At 44.5% G+C, this 20,660-nt stretch overlaps 1 protein-coding gene across 1 annotated transcript in view; it reads left to right on the top strand.

Moving 5' to 3' along the window:
- Positions 1–6,569: 6,569 nt before the first annotated feature.
- Positions 6,570–20,660, top strand: part of DHX35 (DEAH-box helicase 35) — a 56,351-nt gene continuing 42,260 nt past the window's right edge. The window contains exons 1-5 of the mRNA XM_066236251.1: positions 6,570–6,700; positions 10,592–10,725; positions 14,312–14,404; positions 15,343–15,420; positions 20,316–20,420. Of these exons, the coding sequence (XP_066092348.1) occupies positions 6,661–6,700; positions 10,592–10,725; positions 14,312–14,404; positions 15,343–15,420; positions 20,316–20,420 (450 nt within the window). The 5' untranslated portion in view covers positions 6,570–6,660. The remainder of the gene's footprint in view (positions 6,701–10,591; positions 10,726–14,311; positions 14,405–15,342; positions 15,421–20,315; positions 20,421–20,660) is intronic.

The following is a 20,660-nucleotide window of genomic DNA, read 5'->3' as shown; positions in this document are numbered from 1 at the left end:
TCAAAAATACAATTAACATAGTTTTGTTGAGCAGAAAGAGTTCTATCGAATGAATACTTACCCTTTGCCAAACAGCAAACAAATCGTTGTAAAATAAAAGACAATATAAAAATGCTACGAACTTATTCCCCAACCCAATAGATATGCCTGAAATTTCAACTCGCGTGTGCTCTATGAACTATTCATAGGCATTTATAAAAATGTTTCTGTATTCAGTTGGAAAATGATGGATTGTATAAATTTAAAATAGGATTCTTTACTGTAGAACTACTCAGACTTTTGAATGAGGTAATGAACACAGTGACTTCTCAGAGGAAGGCAGGTAGATGGCCTGTCACAGGCCTACCTGACTACAGAGCCCTCTTTTTGTGTACAGGATTCAAATCCATTTCCTGAAAGTATCAGCGAATAGAAATAAGAACCAGAGGTTATGGAATCCTAAGAAAACAGCCCAGTCTCGTAAGGAACGCTTTTCTGGCACTCACCTGGAGAGTGTCACTGAAGGGCAGTTTCTCAGCTCTGAGAACCGTCTGTACCAGAGTTAGCTAGGTCCTGTGTAAAACGGTGATCACTGGCCCCGCTCCCAGGGGTGGGGGAAGCTGGGTGTGGAAAACTGTTTGGTTCAAAAATATTAGTTGCCACTCCCTGGGAGAGAATTACTATATTTCCTTATCTAATGTCAGACTTGGCCATTGCTGACAAGGTGGTAAATATTTCAGTATGTATCCGAAGGATAAAAGTTTACTTAAAAAAAAATGTAACCACACTACTATCATCACACCTAAATACCTTTGATAAAAATGCCTCAATATCAAATAAATGGTCGATAGTCAAATTCAAGTTGTCTCATTTTTTTCCCCCTACTGGATTAGTCTGTCTGCACTAGAGAGCCGTGCAGTTTCCAGGGTAACCCAGTCAGACTGCAGGGGCAGCAATCCCCTGAAGGACGTACGGAGTCAGCTGAAGAGACGGCCTCCCCACCTCTGCAGGTAGTTGGGCTGGTACTTTTTACTTAAGGGACTTAAAGGTACAAGATCATGGAAGTGAAAAGTTACATGAAAGAAACCCAAGGGTGGGAGTACAAAATAGAGTCAGGACTGAGGCGACCGGTGCGTGCCACAGTGACCAGCACGCTTTCTTTGGGTCGGCCACCCACTTACCTTGAAGGTTCTCGGTGGCCTAGGCAGAAAGAAAAGCCTGGCTGGATCCACCATTCACCGTGTCCCTAAGATGAAGGTAAATCCGGATATAAGAAGAACACTCCTCAGTACTAAAATCAGATAAATATCCTCTTATCAAAGTGATAGATAGTTAAGCCCTGGCCAGGTACCTCCGTTGGTTAGAGCGTTGTCCTGATACGCCAAGGTTGTGAGTTTGATCCCCGGTCAGGGCACCTACAAGAATTAGCCAATGAATGCATAAATCGATGTTTTTCCCTCTCCCTTCCCCTCTGTCTCTAAAACAATAAATAGAAATAAATGATAGTTAAGCATTCTGATTATAAACAATGACTTAGTCTGGGTGTGCCCAAACACTAAACTCCACAAGGGCAGTTGTCCAAACCTATAGAAGAATTGGATGTAGTGATGTATTGTGTGAGCGTGGAACATGTGTCTTATGTTGAATATGCTCAGATGAGCATTATTACACTAGGTTCCGGCCCTGGCCGGTTGGCTCAGTGGTAGAGCGTCAGCCTGGCATGCAGGAGTCCCGGTTTGATTCCCGGCCAGGGCACACAGGAGAAGTGCCCATCTGCTTCCCCGCCCCTCCCCCTCTCCTTCCTCTCTGTCTCTCTCTTCCCCTCCCACAGCCAAGACTCCATTGGAGCAAAGTTTGCCCGGGTGCTGAGGATGGCTCTGTGGCCTCTGCCTCAGGCGCTAGAATGGCTCTGGCTGCAACAGAGCAAAGCCCCAGATGTGCAGAGCGAAGCCCCAAGATGGGCAGAGCATCGCCCCCTGGTGGGCATGCCGGGTGGGTCCTGGTCGGGCGCATGCAGGAGTCTGACTGCCTCCCTGTTTCCAACTTTGGAAAAAATACAAAAAAATAAATAAAAATAAAAAATAAAATAAATTACACTAGGTTCACTGGTGCCACACACCTGGAAAGATGCCCCAGTCTGCCTGGCAGCATTGCAGTTCATGTCTGTCAACAGCCCATTTCATTCTCAAGTGTCCCAGTCTGAACAATAAAGCGTACAGTATAAACAAAAGAGCCTACATTATCCTATCTAGAGAGCCCCAGAGCCGCCTCAGGAGGCCCTGCCCAGCTCGTGCACGTTCCTCAGGCCAACACGACAGACTCTCCTGGTGGCTGAGTCTCCTTAGTAGCTCACTCCACACCTCTGTACCCAAATTCTTGGAGCTCAGTAAACACTTAAGCTAATACATGTGTGAACTTGATCCTTTGTGTGCAAGCCAACAAACCAGACAGGTTGACATATGTTAAACGTTTCAGAGGGCTGCACCTTAGACTCAGTGGAAAATCCCAGTAGAGAACAATTCAGTAAAAGCAGTTCCATAAAGGACAAGCTGTTCAGGCTGGGAGGTGGCTCTATCAGTTCTGCCGTGATAAAGTAGATCCAGAGAAAGTTAGGAAGTTAGGATGTTTCTTAGGAAGCCAAGAGTTCTTCTACCTAGAGAGTGTAATGGACACCTGTATTTTTATTTCATTCATTCATTTGCCCTCTGATACTCTCACCCTCAGATTTCCCTCTGAGGAGCTGTTCTGTTCCCAACTGTTAGTCCATGTGGTTCTGCTGAAGCTGACCATACCTGACGTGGGGCAGAGTATGTGACCTAGGTGAAAGCCAGTACATTGTAGTCGCTGGCCCTTGTGACTGACTCAGGGATGGATACATGGCCAGATACTCTTGCCACGGAGTTTTGGAGTGATGCTTGATGCTGTGAGGATGTGGTGGCTAAGCTGAAATGGCCATCTAGTTATCACATGCCACCTGGGTCAGTAGAAGACAGAACAGTATGATCACAAATGCAGCTGTGTCTCAAGTCGGAACTACTCTTGGACTTTCTACAAGCCATTTTTGTTTACGTGAGATCATTCGTTACATAAAAGACTTACCTGGTACAAAGATGAAAACTCCTAAGTCTGCCTCCTAAACGTGGCCAAGACGGTTGGACTGGAAATAGTTCAAAGCAGAAAGCACCAGTTACCATAGGCACAGAGAAACTTCTATCATGTACCCATGAAACATGATTTTGGGAAGCATCTCTCTGGAAAACCTGTTCTCATTCAGAAGTTGCAAACTGTACCCTTATGTAACAAAGTGATCAAATTTTCATGGAATTGTTCGCAATGAACTAAATAAATTCTGGATGCTATCTCAAGAAATAATGGTTTTAATTTTAGAGTTGTTATTGTAGGCCATTCTTTCAGCAAATAATCAGGAAGGATAAGACAGTCTACTGAGCCTGATTGGTGGTGGCGCAGTGGATAGAGCGTCAACCTGGGACACAGGACTCAAGTTTGAAACCCCAAGGTCACCAGCTTGAGTGCTGGTTCATCTGGCTTGAGCGTGGGGTCACAGGCCCAAAGATTGCTGCTGGCTTAAAGCCCAGGGTCTTTGGCTTGAGCAAAAGGTCACTGGCTCAGCTTGAGCTTCTTGGTCAAAGCACATATGAGAAGCAATAAATAAAGTGACACAACTACGAATGATGCTTCTCATCTCTCTCCCTTCCTGTCCCTTTCTTCCTCTCTCTCTCTCTTTCACACATACACATACACACACACACGTACACATACACACTCCTACTGAGACCATTCCCAGTCTATGACAGTAAAACCAAACCATCAATATCTAGGCTATTATTATTTAGGTGTTTTCTCCAAAAGACATTCTTCAGCAAAACAACCCATTAGGGACAGTTGGGCTTTGAGAACTTTCCAGGACAGATAAATGAAATCTCATCTAGGAGGTGGTTTTAAATGATCCAGTTCTGCAAAATTAGCTCATTGATTCTGACCAAACCTTTTTTTTTGTTTTAATTTTGGTATTTTTCTGAAGTGAGAAGCAGGGAGGCAGACAGACTCCTGCATGCCCGACTGGGATCCACCCAGCATGCCCAGGGGCGATGCTCTGCCCATTTGGAGCATTGCTGCATTGCAACCAGACCATTCTAGTGCCTGAGGCGGAGGTCATGGAACCATCCTCAGCACCCAGGCCAACTTTGTTCCAATGGGGCCTTGGCTGCAGGAGGGGAAGAAAGAGATAGAGAGAAAGGAAATGAGGAAGAATGGAGAAGCAGATGGGCACTTCTGTGTGCCCTGGCTAGGAATCAAACCCAGGACTTATGCATGCAGGACCAACACTCTACCACTGAGCAAGCCGGCCAGGGCCCTGACCAAGCCTTCTAATCTCTGTGGACGTCAATTTATTTTCTATCAGAGAATATTTATACTAGATTTAAAAACATTTTTTTGTAAAATTTTGTTTGAGCCAAATTGATGACATATGCTGGAGAGCAAGATTCAAATGATTTTTCAGACTAAATATTGACTAAAGTCTCTTGCCTTGACCAGAGAGCTCAGTTGGTTAGAGGATCATTCCAAAGTGCAGAAGTTGTCAGTTTGATCCCAGTCAGGGCACATACAGGAACAGATTGGTGTTCCTGTCTCTCTCTCTCTCACTCTCCCTTCCTCTCTCTCTAAAGTCAATTAAAAAAAATGTTGACAAAAGTCTCCAGCTTTACTTTCTCTTTGTAAATAGGAAGGCTTCTTTATAGAAATCATACGAGTAATTTATAAAATACAGAAATAAGAAAAAGTAGCATTTATTGTATTTTCTCTTGTATTCATGTATAATATAAACTCTTTTTCTATACTTGAGCCTTTAATGAAGTAAGACAAAAATAAAACAAGGAAGGATCAATGTTAGGACGAACCAAAAATAAGTATAAAGCACAGTGTTCACATATATATTACTCAATATGCACTCTGTTATTGAGCTGGGAATATGAATGTGACGGAGTCCTTGTCCTCAAGAAGCTTGCAATATAATAGTGGAAATTAACTATAGTTCAACTTTATCACAAAAGTGAGCAAGCACATAGGTTCTGAGTCTTATGCCAGATAGTGAGCTTAGTGAAGTCTCTTTAGAGCTGACGATTATGAAGATAGTTTAAAGGATGGATGGAGATTTCTAGGCAGAGGGAATATCAGGTACTGAATCCTATTCTCATTATTATGGAAATAAAGAAAGTATTTGGAAAATGAATGCAAATTCAGATTTTTCCCCCCTGGAGATTTGTTCTATTTGAGTTAAGGAGAGCTAACATGGATTAATTGATTCTTAGGTCTTACTTACTACATTGTGTTAGGTACTTTATATGTTATTCCGTTTAATACAGCCTTTAAAAATATTAGATAGCAGCTGGAAGCTAGAAAATGGCAAAGTTCAGATACCAAGTCATGTTTCCATGGCTTACTTCCAAACCTTATCTTTCCATATGTCATTTTTCTGAGTGCAGAATTTTCTTCACAGCTCTAAAGATGCATAGATTCTGAAGCCACTCACTTCATTCCAACTACAGTACTATAGTTGCCTACCCTTAAAAGTTTCTCTACGTGAGCTTATTAGCTCTCCATTAGATTAGTGAAATCTTTGTCAAGCTTGTTGATTAAAAGAATCATCTGTGGGGCTTCTTAAAATGCACTTGAATCCTATGAACAAAGTGTAGGACACAGTGGGTTAGTGTGCTAGCTTAACTGAGCTACCATTTTGAAGCCTCTTATTCCAAACCATTTTTATCCCCGTTGGTCAGCATTACTCTCAAGGTCCCTGCAGACTTCCTTCCCTACCACTTGTTTTATTTACAGACAAGAAATAAGGACTACAGTTTAAGGAGCACTTTTTTTAAAAAAAATTTTATTTATTGATTTCAGCGAGAGAGGAAGGGCAGGGAGAGAGGGAGAGAAAGAGAGACAGAAAAATTGAGCTGTTCCTGTATGTGCCCTGATTGGGGATTGAACCAGGAACCTCTGTGCTTGAGGATGATGCTCTACCAACTATGCGATCCGGCCAGGGCCTGAGCACTTATTTACAATTTACTCTCGCCTTCACCTTGAACAGAAACTCCATGAAAGGAGGGACTGAAGCCGCAGTACCTGGGCACCTAATAAATAGTATTTACCGAACCAGCGGACCCACAAGGTAGCTACCATTACCCGTCAACCTGAGAATATGGAGAGTTAGAGAGAAACAGTAAAGCTGAGCTAGCTTGTGACTCCATCAGTACTGAGCAGTTAATTTGGGATGCACTGCCTACGTGCCCACTGCGTGCCAGCTGCCCTTTCCCAAAGCTCGTCCTGCGGAGGCGAGCGGCCCCCAGGCGGACAGCGCCACGCTCCTAAAAAGGCCTCTCGGAACCGGGATCTCCAAGCGCCAGAGGGCGGAGAAGCGCGCTCCTTCCTCCGGTACCGCGGGGTGGATCACGTGGGCCTGGGGGCGGGGCCGGAACGCTCTCCGAGGACAAGCTGTCGGTCACGTGGCGCGGAGGGGGTGGTGGCCACGGGGGCGTGGCCATAATACCGCGGGAACCGCCGGGCGTCGACTCCTCACGGGCCACGCCCCCCCGCCCCTCAAGGGGCTCGCGCGCAAGGAAGAGGTGGAGGGGTGGGGCCTTCCTCGTGACCTTTCACCCCAGCATGGCTGCGCCCGTGGGGCCGGTGAAGTTCTGGCGACCTGGTATGTCTCTTGGCGGAATGCTGGCTAGCTGCGGCGGCCTGACTTTGGTCTTGGCCCGCGGCCGGCGTCCTGGGGCCTGCGGACCTGCTCGCAGGCCTGACCTCGGCGGGCTGGCCACCGCCGCCTCGGTGCTGGCCGGCTCTGCGGCTCAGCCGCGCACAGTGGTCCCGGGCGGTTCGGGGGTCCGCACCCAGCCTGGGCAGAAAAGCTCTGTGACCTTGGTCGAGTCTCTCAGCCTCTCCGCGCCTCGTTTTCCTCACTCCTGATGCTTGTCTTGCCCAACCCGCGTGATGGGGAAACGCTAAAGCGCCCACGCGTGTCCTGTTACCGCCCTGGGGTTACTCTGGAGCGGGACAGGCGGTGCTCCCCAGGGTGTAGGAGCTCGAGCTATGGAGTCAGACTGCCTGGGTTCGACTTCTCCGCTCTGCTGTAGAAGCAGAGTGCTTTTGGGCAAGTCACTTAACCCTTCTGAGCCTTAGCCTCCTCACCTGTGAAACAGGCAGACTAAATAACCTTTTTCCTGTGGGCTTGCGAGACGAGCACGACGCGTTGTCCGACGTCCAGTAAGTGCTCCTAAAAAGGGAAAGTGCCTTATTTTGCTTTATGATAATTTTTGTCAACCAGAAAGTGAACTCCTTCATGTTGGCTGTCATGCACTTCCCCTCTTGCAGGCTAACACGAATCTCAGCCCCCAAATGCTTTGCTTATTTTGTTTTAATTTTCTCCATCAGGATTTAATGGAGTGTGTACATGTGAGACCCTGCCAGGTGTATTACTTCTTCCCCTTCCAGTAGTCTTCCCTGAAAACCAAGTTTATTTTTTCCACGGCTTGTACCTCTGCAGCCCTCTATGTGCAGAGTATATTGCAGCAGAAATGAAATGAGACAGAGAAGGTAATCCAAGGAAAGGGTATTTTAGAGTGGGTGCCTGAAATTCTGACCATGCATGTAAGTGGTATGGGAGATAAACCCATGCAAGGGTTATGTTAAGTAAGGGAGATGTTAATTCTTTATTAATATCTGTAGCTTGTCACATAACGATTTTATTATTCAGCATTTCAAGTCAGCCGCCAGTTATCCATTCTGAGTTATTTGCAGCCAAAACTAAGCTCCCGTTAGGTAACGAGGTACCCTCTATTTATTCAAGTCTTTAATAATAGTTCAAAGCGTTAAGTATAATAAAGGCATGAATGAGTTGTTGAAAATTCAGACCAGAATGTTACTTCCGTTAAAGAACATGGGGTTACTTTTAAGAGTTCTATTCCAATATTTAGTTTATTCATTGAGGGTATACTTAACACCAAATCTTGTAGTCAGGAGATAGATATGGATGACCAGGGCTCTGCTTGCTCTGAAGGTTTATTCTCTGTCTCTCAATTATACTGTGGAGTTGGATGATGCCCTTTAGAAGAGATTTTAAAATGAGGCAGAAAAGGTGGTTGAAAGAAAAATGGGCTATTGGGGCAGGCAGTAGAGCCTGTCCTTGACTATTTGGTTGCAAATAGTCCTTGACAAATGGTTGCAAAGGGTGCAACCATTGACTAACTTGAAGACTTGGCAAAGTCACTTAAGTGCTGAAAGTCTCAGTTACCTCATCTATAAATTGGGCATAAAAACTACCCAGAGGGTTTTTGAAGATGAAATAAGAGTATGTATAAAGCTATTAGCACTAGATACGTGTTAACCATTATAATTATATGGATGTGTAGAGGGAAGGGAAAGATTACCTGTGTGGGTAAGAAATACTTCATAAAGATCTTGATATTGCCTAACCTGTCATGGTGCAGTGGATGGAGCATCGACCTGGAATGCTGAGGTTGCTGGTTCAAAACCTTGGGCTTGCCTGGTCAAGGCACATACTGACAAGCAATCAATGAACAACTAAAGTGAAGCAACCATGAGTTGGTATATCTTGTTCCACCTCCCTCTTTTTTTCTTCTCTGTAAAATCAATAAATGAAATCTATTTCTTAAAGTTATATATATATATATATATATATATATTTTATGCAGAGAGTCAGAGAGAGGGATAGATAGGGACAGACAGAAACAGAGAGAGATGAGAAGCATCAATTATCAGTTTTCTGTTGTAACACCTTAGTTGTTCATTGATTGCTTTCTCATATGTGCCTTAACCGGGGGGCTACAGCAGACCGAGTAACCCCTTGCTCAAGCCAGCGACCTTGGGTCCAAGCTGGTGAGCTTTGCTCAAACCAGATGAGCCCGTGCTCAAGCTGGCGACCTCGGGGTCTGGAACCTGGATCCTCCACATCCCAGGCCGACGCTCTATCCACTGCGCCACCGCCTGGTCAGGCTGTTGATTTTTTTAAGAGAGAGAGAGAGAGCGAGAATGAAAGAGGGAGAGAGAAAAAGGGGGGAGAAACAGGACACATCAACTCATAGTAGTTGCTTCCTGTATGTGCCTTGACCGGGCAAGCCCAAGGTTTCGAACTGGCGACCTCAGCGTTCCAGGTCAACGCTTTATCCACTGAGCCACCACAGGTGAAATAAAATCTTAAAAGAAAAAAAGATTGTGATGTTTTTTGAGGTGGACACTACAGCACAAGTAAGGTTTTGTTCTGTGGAGAGGTAGGAGAACAGAGCTCTAGGCAGAGGGCGCAGCATGAGCAAAGGCAGCGTGGGATGTGTGTGTGTCTCTGGCATATCCAGAAAACCTAAATAATTGAGTAGCGTGATGGTGTTCAGTGGTAGGGTATATATAGGATGGGGCTAAAGTAGGTTTACAGCTCTTTGAATGGAAAATAATACAATAAATAAGTAGTAACAAGAATAAACATTGTTTCACTTACTCAGAACTGTAAACCTAGTTTTGCTGCACCCTGTATTTTGAGATGTAGCCAGAAATGAAGCTAGAAAGATAGGGACCTCATTGTGCGAGGTCCCATGGCAAGGTTCAAAAGAATTTGAACTTCATTGCTTTCAAGCACGGGATGACAGGATGCGGTTTATTTTAGAAAGATAACTTGGGCAGTGCCGTGCAGAGTGGGTGGGGGAGAAAACTACAGTCAGGGACACCCTGGAGAGAAGGTACTACTGAAATTGGGGAGAGTTATTGAAAGCCGGGATTTTGGCCTTGGAGCCGAGTGGGGGGGACCTTATTGGAGAGACATTTTAGGGGCAAATATAGGAGCAGGTAAAGTCAGTAATGACTCATGTTTCTGGGTTAGGTGACTAAGTAAGTAGTTCTCAAAGTTTGCTGTGTGGTTGAATCACTTGGGAAGGTGTTAAATGTCCTGCTGTTCGGTCATACCCAGTGGCACTAAATCAGGAGTCTGGAGGGCTAGGAATCAAGCGCCAGTCTTTTTTAAAGATAAATGATGAGTGGAGGACTTGTGAGCCTGAGCTCTGGCACTGTCTGCAGGCGTGGTTTCAGCTCCTGTAGACAAGCTACCCTAAGGAACCGAGAGGGACTTGTCAAGAGGTGCAGAGATGAGACGAGGAGAAAGCCAGGCAGCGTTTGAGTCCCTGGTTCCTGTGGTCCCTGAGCCTCGCTGCCATCCCACAGTAATAGGATTCATCCTTTGCCTCAGCTACTTGGGTTTCCGCCACTCTCATTAAGTGTGGGTGGTAATACCAACCTGGAGGCCCGAACTAAAAACACTGGGTTCTGTAATATATGGTTGTATGTGCCCAGTCTGGAGCCCACTGGGACTGTGTCTCCTTTGTTCTTGAAACTGCAAGTGAAGCTTACAGAGAATATTGTTGTATTTTCATAGGTACTTTTGTAGATGCTTTTCTGAAGTTGAAGTTGAATATCTTAGTAGTTTCAGATCAAATGCATTGCTTCTGTTATATAGCTTTGTCTTTGAATTTGGAACTTTTGTACATGTTTCTGTCCATTAGGGGACCTGAAAAATAAATTTTTGTTACAGGTACAGAGGGACCAGGTGTCAGCATCTCCGAAGAGAGATCAAGTGTAGCAGAAAACTCTGCAGCAACCATTGTCTACAATCCTTACGCTGCTCTTTCTATAGAGCAGCAGAGGCAGAAGCTGCCTGTGTTCAAGGTACATTGAATAAGTGTGTTGAGTGTTGACTTGAAGTTGTCTACAAGAGCTTTATACTTAGCATTGGAGCGAATAGTGTCATCTTACTCATTTTTTAATTAAAATTTTTATTTTTTTATTTTTCTAAAGTTAGAAGTGGGGAAGCAGTCAGACAGAATCCCGCATGTGCCCGACCAGGATCCACTCGACATGCCCACCAGGGGGCGATGCTCTGCCCATCTGGGGCGTTGCTCTGTTTTCCGCTGGAGCCATTCTAGCCCCTGAGGCAGAGGCCATGGAGCCATCCTCAGCACCAGGGCCAACTTTGCTCCCATGGAGCCTTGGCTGCAGGAGGAGAAGAGAGAGACAGAGAGAAAGAAGAGGGGGAAGGGTGGAGAAGCAGATAGGTGCTTCTCCTGTGTGCCCTGGCTGGGAACCGAACCTGGGACTTCCACATGCCAGGCGGACGCTCTACTGCTGAGCCAACCGGCCAGGGCCAAATGTCATCTTACACTTAATGATTCTTTAGAACACAGAGAGCTCAGAGGCATCCTTATTTGAAGGGGTTAACTTTTCTTTCTTTCTTGTCTTTTAAATGTTTATTTTATTGATTTTAGAGAGAGGAAGGTAGAGAGTGAGAGAGAGACAGGAACATTGATCTGTGTCTGGACTTCAGAGTTCAAATCCAAGCTTACCATTAGTGCTGTGTGACCTTGCTTCATCATCCCAGCTTGTTTCCTTATCTATAATATGGGAGTAACAGTACCTCCCTCCTAGGATTGGTATGAGGACCAGATGAGGTAATTCATGTAGAGCATTTAGCAAAATATTTGACATGTATAAACATTCAAGTACAAGTACAATTATTATTTACCAAGTATTTAATCTTGGCCTTTTCTTGACTGATCCTTATCTTCCAGCTATACTTATAAGACATAATAAATGAACCCACAAGTGGAAAAGTAAGCAAGAAGTTGATTTATATTGATGAAATTAAAGTAGAAAGGGGAAAGGGTATAAGTTATTGATAAAATGCAAAGCAGAGTTGAAGCATGGTTAAGACCTCATATGATGTTATAGAGAAATCTAGAAGATGTGTTCATTTACCACTCTCTCCCCCATTAAAACCAAAAGTATAAATAGCTCTAAGAGCAGAAGTTGAAACTAAAGCATCAATAAATCTAAAGCTTACCCTCTTTTCTCCAATGCCATTCCCAGGTGGCCTTCCCTTTGACCTCCCTCCGTGGGTGGGCGTTCTCTTTGGGCTGTGAACATGCTATGCAAGGTGTCCTCTTATTCCCTCAAACTCAGTCTCTTTGAAGCTCAAACGAACGTCACACATTGGACTCTCCCATTTGCAATGCTTTGTGTTTAGTGTATGAAGTGTGAATTATTGCCTTCAGTTTCTTCAATCTCAAATCTGTCTTGTGTGCTGCTGTCTGGTTTTCTCAAAACACAGCCTAGATTTCTCAGGTAAAGCCCAGGCTCGAGCTTTGCATTTAGTGCATTTCACAGTGCAGCCCTAATGCATCCCTCAAAACTCATGCCCAAACCAAACCGGGAGCGTTTCACGGGCTTTTTATCACATCCCTTGAATAGAGTTAGTATAGTTTGCTTATTTCCATCTTTCTTTTGCTTATGTTATTTCCTTTTCCTTGAATGCCTTGTCTCTCTTTTTTTTTTTTTGGTGACAGAGTCAGAGAGAGGGACAGATAGGGACAGACAGACAGGAAGGGAGAGAGATGAGAAGCATCAATTCCTCATTGTGGTACCTTAGTTGTTCATTAATTGCTTTCTCATATGTGCCCTGACCAGGGGGCTACAATAGAGCGAGTGACCCCTTGCTTGAGCCAGTGACCTTGGGCTCAAGCTGGTGAGCCTTGCTCACACCAGATGAGCCCATGCCCAAGCTGGCGACCTTGGGGGTCTCGAACCTGGGTCCTGTGCATCCCGGTCCGATGCTCTATCCACTGCACCACCACCTGGTCAGGCTTTCTCTTTCTTTCTTTTCTTTTTTTTTTTTTTGTATTTTTCCAAAGCCAGAAATGGGGAGGCAGTCAGACAGACTCCCGCCTGAGCCCGACCGGGATCCACCTGGCATACCCACCAGGGGGTGATGCTCTGCCCATCCGGGGCCTCGCTCCGCTGTGACCAGAGCCATTCTAGCGCCTAAGGCAGAGGCCACAGAGCTATCCTCAGCGCCTGGGCAAACTTTGCTCCAGTGGAGCCTTGGCTGCGGGAGGGGAAGAGAGAGACAGAGAGGAAGGAGAGGGGGAGGGGTGGAGAAGCAGGAGATGGGCGCTTCTCCTGTGTGCCCTGACCGGGAATCGAACCCAGAACTCCTGCGTGCCAGGCCGTCGCTCTACCACTGAGCCAACCGGCCAGGGCCTCTTTTTAATTCATATTGTCTTTCAAGTTTTTCTTGACTGTTCACCCATCCATTCATCCATCTAACCATCCAATGATGGCTCTATGATTTACAAAATATCTGCAAAGAACCCAGATCCTTCCCCTTCTCCCAACAAAAAAGAAAGTACAAAGTACAAGCAGGTGGCAAAGAAGCGTCTAGATTAGTCATTAGGCCACCTGCAGCCAGATCTCCTTTCGATGCTTGTAAAACTGCGTATGCCTGAGTTCTACCCTAGTCCTATTGAATCAGAAACTCTGAAAGAAGGGTGAGGAATCTTCATTTTAACAAATAGCCTAAGAGATTTTCACACTAAGATTTGAGAACCACATAATCAGACCTGAAGTTCTACCGACTAAAAAACTCAAAGCAGCTAGTACTTCAGGCAGTGTCCCAGCTTTTCCATCGTCCCCAGGCTCCCCAGGCATCCCCAGGCACGTTGCTACTGTGGGCCCGCGTGAGCCAAGCAGGGGTCAGAGTGGGAGAATTAGGCAGTTTTTCTTTCTTTCTTTATTTATTACTTCATTTCAAAGCAGGTATTTATGCGACACTTTCATGACTTTCCAGACCATCAAGTGTGTTGTAATCGAATGTAGGTACGAAGATACATTCTGAGGCTAAGTAGCTGGGATGTTGGCATTGTGGGTGACTTTCCCGTGGCCAGATCAGGGGCTCACGCCCAGTGGGTGAAGGACGGCTCAGTTGAAGTGTGGCTGTAACCTATGGGTGCTACTTTCTTGCTCTCTCTCTCTTTTTTTTTTTTTACAATTAATCAATGAAAAAATGTTTGCTTGTAATACATGCATGCTGTACAGATTGAGTTCTCCTTCACAGCCTGCTCCCAGCTACCCTGTTCCCCTCCCTGGAGACAGTGCAGTTACCATGTCTTGTTTTGTTTTTCGCAAAGACAGCTTCTACTCAGTTGGAATTGTCTCAGCTTCGACTGACACCATCAGTACATACAGCAGCAGCTCAGTGTTCCTGTCTCTTTCCCTTTCTCTTTTGCTAAAATCAATCAATAAATTTTAAAACAAAAATTTAAAATGTTTTGCTTTCCTTTGGCAAATAGCTCATACGATAATATTTGAATGTCTTTGTGTAGGTCTTATGAGACAGTGTATTCTCTTAAATTTCCTTGACCATCCACCCATCCATTCATCTCTTTGAAGCTATTTACCATGTGTGGTTCTGTTTTTCCAGCTGAGGAATCATATATTATACTTGATAGAAAACTACCAGACAGTGGTGATCGTTGGCGAAACAGGATGTGGGAAAAGCACGCAGATTCCGCAAGTGAGTATGTACTTAAATGTGTCTTTGCACTTAGGTCTGATTGGAAGGGTCTTGTAACGAGAACTCTTTTTGCTATCGTTGCATTTTTACAGTCTTCTCTCAGAGAGGAAGTATTCAACACAATCAGATATTTTTTATTAAACTTTTATGCCTTATAATTTCTTTGATTAGTACTGAAGTAACAGTCTTTGATTTATTATAATTCCAGAATAGTAATTGAATAGCCATACTCTGAAAGGAGCAATGGGGACTGAATCAAAGGGGTGTAATGCATAGTTTTTGTCCTCATGATTGTGTAGTTGAAGGGGAAGGGTAAAATGAATATTGCTATAGTTGTAAATAAAAATATTTATAGTTGTAAATAGTTGACAATTACAGAAGGACACAGGAGAAGGGCCATGTTAAATTACTGAGAGATTATCAGAGAATCATAATAATTAGCAATAGTGAAACTAGTAAATAGTATAATAATTGTTACATAAAACAATCACTTTAAACATAATCGAATGTTGTTTTTCATTTTGGATTTTAAAAATGCACATAACCAAATAAATACAGAACATAAATATATAGCAGTTAAGTATATAACTAAAGCAGATAAATACATAGAAGCAAATTTTTTGTCTTCTAATATAATCTCGTGACATAGATGCATGTAGATATATAAAATCTCAGTTATTTGTATTTAACTAAAACATAGGGTTGATATTTATATTGAGCTCTGTCTGTCAGCTCTGATGTGCTCTTAAACAAATTACCTGACATTTCTAAGCCCCAGAACCCTCATTTGCAAAATTATTTCCAAAATGTCTACTGGGACAAGAACCATCTGCTGTTCCTTTTCTCAGTGATTGTGGCACAATACAGAGTGACCCTAGGGGAGACTGATTCTGAAGAGGAGGTGTCGGATGTATACTTAGATGTGATTTTATTTGTAGTACCTTGCAGAGGCTGGCTGGACAGCTGAAGGAAAAGTTGTAGGGGTGACCCAGCCCCGAAGAGTGGCTGCTGTTACAGTGAGTTTCTGCTTTGTTTGTATTGCAAAGACTCCATCTGTGTCTTCTATTTCCTACAAGCTCCAAATAAATATGACATTGCTCCATAAATATTTAATTCTTTAGTTTTACAAGAACTATGACCTGATTACTTTTATAATCTGTACATTATGAATTTTTTAAGAGGAATAAAGTACAGAGGAAGTTGAACAAGAAAACCCCCCAAAACCCTCAAATCTCACCATCACACAAAAACAATGTGAACATTATCTATATATGCCCTGACTGGATATTAAACCGACATTATCTGCATGTGCCCTGTCTGGGGGTCAAACCGGCTTCCTCTGCGCTTTGGAATGATGCTCTAACCAACCAAGCTATCTGGCCAGGGCAAATGGAATTGTGAGGTTGTTCTGATCTGGACAATGTACAGCCTCTCAGCAAATTGCTCCTCTGCTGGGGAAGGTGGATGAGGATCTGGTGGTATAGTCCAGTGGTCGGCAAACTGCGGCTTGGAGCCACATGCGGCTCTTTGGCCCCTTGAGTGTGGCTCTTCCACAAAATACCACGTGCAGGTGCTACCTCGATAAGGAATGTACCTACCTATATGTTTATAGTTTAAGTTTAAAAAATTTGGCTCTCAAAAGAAATTTCAATTGTTGTACTGTTGATATTTGGCTCTGTTGACTAATGAGTTTGCTGACCACTGGTACTAGTCCTTAATGATTTAAAAGGTCTGTAGTGGCTCAAGATATAATTCTCTGGGCTGATTTGGGATTTGCTGCTTGCTCCTGATTGCCTGTCTCCTTCCTCAACTCCCCATCCCTTGTGATTCTTTGCTGTCAAAGTGGGTCCCCTGTTGAGACATTTCCTATGTCTTCAGGGTCTGAGCATACTGTTTTTGTCTTCCTAATCTGAGGATTGTCAGCCCTGCCTTTAAGGATGGTAATGCTTACATTAAGGGAGCCAACAGCCTGCTCTGGCTGTGAGGCGGCTGGGGCTTCTCTTCCAGATTCCTACCTCACAGTATTTGGCAGCTGTCCTTCTTAATTTCTTGTTTGGGCTCCTGGTTGTTCCCTTCTTTCATGTTAGATGGAGGTTTTGGTTGATAATGTTTTATTTCTTTTATTGTTTTATTTTATTTTTTTTAATCAAGTGAGAGGCAGAGAGACAGATTCCCACATGTACCCTGACTGGGATCCACCTGCCAGCCCCCATCTGGGCTGATGCTCTGCCCATCTGGGGCCATACTCTGTTGCTTGGCAGTCCAGCTATTTTAGTGCCTGAGGCGAGGCCAGAGAGCCATCCTCAGTGCCTGGGGCCAACTTGCTCATTTGAGCCATGGCTGCTGGAGGAAATGAGAGAGGGAGGCGGGGGAAGGTGAGGGGGAAGGGTGGAGAAGCAGATGGGCACTTCTGTTTCCTCTGAGTGGGGATCAAACCTGGGACTTCCACATGCAGGGGGCCAATGCTCTGTCGCTGAGCCAGCTGGTTAGGGCCTTCTTTTGTTTTAAATCAGCTCTGAGATGGAGGGGTGTCTTTACATGGACAAGAAATAGTTTCTTTGAGCTGCTTTTGCTGTGTACTGAGTTTTAATTATAGTGTAATCCTTTTTCCCAAAGTTCATTTTCTAATTGTCTTCAAGTTAGAAATTACATTTTCCAAGTCGTGTGTGTGTGTGTGTGTGTGTGTAAAACTAGAGGTAACAGTTTGGAAACTACTTAAACTTTTAGGTCACCAGAGATGACTCAGTTACTTAATTTTTTCCTGTTTGTGGTTTAGAATCCCAGCTCTTAATCAGTTTGCATTTTAGCTCCAAATTTGTAGCTGTGGATAATTTCCATGAAACCACACGCTTTCTCTGTAAAGAACTGAAAGAGTATAAATTAGCCGTGTAATATTTATTAATAGAGCTGTCAGGTTTGAAACGCTGCATCTCTAGAAGGACTTGGTGTGCAGACTGGAATCTGAACACACCCGCCGAGCCGAAGAGCAGGTTGCATAAGCTGTTGCTTGATCTGTGAGAGGCAGTTACTATTGAGCAAGTTCACGTGGCTCCGACGGTCCAGTTTGGCTTCCAGGCCGGGCCCTGCCTTGAGCTGTGATTCTGGACAAGCGCGAAGCCTGTCTCAGTTCACTTTCTTTCTTTGGAAGAAGGAGGCATCTTGCCCACCTCCTGGGCTGTGTGCATATTTAATGAGATGCAGTTCGTGAACACTCAGGGCACAGTACTTGCAGGTAATAGGTGCTCAGGCATTGGTTTTTATTTTATTTATTTTTTTGTATTTTTCTGAAGCTGGAAAAGGGGAGGCAGTCAGACAGACTCTGGCATGCGCCCAACCGGGATCCACCCGGCATGCCCACCAGGGGGCGATGCTCTGCCCATCCAGGGCAACGCTCTGTTGCAACCAGAGCCATTCTAGCACCTGAGGCAGAGGCCACAGAGCCATCCTCAGCGCCCGGGCCATCTTTGCTCCAATGGAGCCTCGGCTGCGAGAGGGGAAGAGAGAGACAGAGAGGAAGGAGAGGGGGAGGGGTAGAGAAGCAGATGGGCACTTCTCCTGGGTGCCCTGGCCAGGAATCGAACCTGGGACTCCTGCACACCAAACCAATGCTCTACCACTGAGCCAATCGGCCAGGGCCTGGTTTTTCTTTTTAATTCCCTGTCCGTGTTTGTTTGTGTCTATCAAAAAGCTAGTATTTATTTAGTCCTATTGATGAGGTTATTGGGAATAGAACCCTGAGTAAACTCTATTAAAAAGCCTTTTTTTAATATGACTTTTCAAATGTCAAGTGGTATGGTCATAAATAAAAATTTTTAAAGAAGTTTGAAAAGAAAATACATACTTTTTCCAGCAAATATATATAAACTAGTTAAATAATAGGACTAAATAGGTTTGGCTTCTCCCTCTAGACCTACAAAATGATTATATTTTTATGGAGAGAGTTGGTTCATTTATGCTTCTCCTTATAAGCCTCTTTTCCCCATCAACTCCCAGTACCACTTGTACCATTTTCTGAGATTTATTGCATAATGATGTAGGGTCGAAATGGAAACAATAACAATAACTAGTATGTCCTGGTGACATACTAGTTATCAGGAAATAGAACCTGCCGAGGTAGAGCAGTATATAGGATGAATTTCTGGTTTCATAAAATGTTTTGAAAGACTGTGGGCTGTAGACCGGCTGCTGGATGATTGATTCTGTTTGGGCCGACTAGATCTGTAATTTCAAGTTGTTGGGCAGAGCCACTTCTGAGCCTCATCTGCTCTTCAGTTTCTTAAACACGGGTGGCCCGATACTTCCTGGTGTGCTTGGCTCGGGGAGCTGGTGCAGGGAGACTGGGCTTCCGAGCCTGTGGCTGCTGGGGCCCAGTGGCTGTCGCTGTAAGCTCTGCTTCAGGACACCTGCTGCACCTGTGACACCCACGCCCCGGACTTGGGGGCCACGGGGGCACGTTGCCTGATGTTGGGCGGGCGTGCTGGGTCCCCAGGAAACCTCTATAGTATTGCTTCTCTTTATAAATATTTTCTTTCAACTTAATTATAAGCATTATTACTCTTCTACTTTTATACTTATTTATCATTTCAAATATTTTCTATTATTAAGTTAATAATCTTTCACTGTCCTTGGGGAAGTAGGAGATGTTGTTGTTGGACTTTTTTTTTTTTCCTGTTTCTCACACTCACCTTTTTTTTTTTTTTTTTGTATTTTTCTGAAGCTGGAAACGGGGAGGCAGTCAGACAGACTCCCCGCATGCGCCCGACCGGGATCCACCCAGCATGCCCACCAGGGGGGCGATGCTCTGCCCATCTGGGGCATTGCTCTGTTGCAACCAGGGCCATTCTAGTGCCTGAGGCAGAGGCCACAGAGCCATCCTCAGCGCCCCAGCCAACCTTGCTCCAATGGAGCCTCGGCTGCGGGAGGGGAAGAGAGAGACAGAGAGGAAGGAGAGGGGGAGGGGTGGAGAAGCAGATGAGCGCTTCTCCTGTGTGCCCTGGCTGGGAATCGAACCTGGGACTCCTGCACGCCAGTCTGATGCTCTACCACTGAGCGAACCGGCCAGGGCCTCACACTCACCTTTTATTTGTCATATATTGGTGGGTGAAAAATCTACCAGTAATTTATGATCTTCATAATATATTATGCATTTAAAAAATAATATATTATGCATTTTGTTTTCTGGTTTTCATTTATGTTCACTTGGATCTTTGATTAATCTTCTCATCATCTCATTTGCCCCTTTTTATTTAATCTGCATTCTTGTCTTGATTTCCTCTTTGAATGGCTCTAGTAGCTGGGACACTGTTGCACATTTTTTTATGTTCTCTTGCCTTGGAAACATTTTCTTTCGCCGACAGAGAAGATGAATTTGGCCCAGTGTTGAGTCTGATCATTCCTGCTCTCCTGCTTTCATGGTCCAGTGCAAGGTGCTATCTTTCAAGGCACAAAGACGTGAGCTTTTGTGCTTGGTGTACGAGAGAAGGCGTTGGGAATAGAGAGAATCTTGTCATTTCTTCTGCTTCCCTTTCTGCTTTGGCCACCATGAAATTTGGAGCTGAATTTATAGCTCAACTTAAATAACTTGGGCATATCTGTGTTTTTAAAATTTTCTCATTGGCCTTGATCTTTTGAATTCCGTCTGTCATTTCTTTGATCCCAACCTGTAACATCTTTATACCATTCTGTTTGTATTGCATGAGGTCTCATAAGCTGCCTCATAGAATGAGATGACATGTTATAAAGTTAATAAATCACAAAGGTTATCACACTTGTTCTCTAATAACCTGTCCCTTACAATTTTCCACTGTGTTCACAACTATGTAAAAATAAGCGACCTTGGGCTTTTCCACAGTATGTGGTCTGTGCAGTAATTTCTGTGTCTCTATTTTCAGCATGCTCTTTCTTCCCAAAGGTTGCAGGGAGAGTAGCAGATGAGAGGGGCGCGGTTCTGGGCCACGAGGTGGGCTACTGCATCCGCTTCGACGACTGCACTGACCTGCTGGCCACGAGAATTAAGGTCAGGCGCTCAAGCTGCTTTCTCTGTTGTAAATAAGCAAGATGATGATTTGGGGGAAATTCAAAACATGCAGCATTACCCCTGATGGGACACCGATCCCATGACCTTCGGGGAATTTAGTCTACCGGGAGCTACAGAGCTGGGATCTTAGCCCTGAAAGGACCTTGGAAGTAAGTTCATTCAGCTCTTGGTTCTGCAGAGGAAGAGACTGCGGACCTGGGAGGTCGGACGACTTGCCCC

This window comes from Saccopteryx bilineata, chromosome 6 (genome assembly GCF_036850765.1).
Source record: "Saccopteryx bilineata isolate mSacBil1 chromosome 6, mSacBil1_pri_phased_curated, whole genome shotgun sequence".
Classification (NCBI taxonomy): Eukaryota; Metazoa; Chordata; class Mammalia; order Chiroptera; family Emballonuridae; genus Saccopteryx; species Saccopteryx bilineata.
Note: the sequence above shows the minus strand (reverse complement) of the source record. Positions and strands in the feature narration are given on the sequence as shown.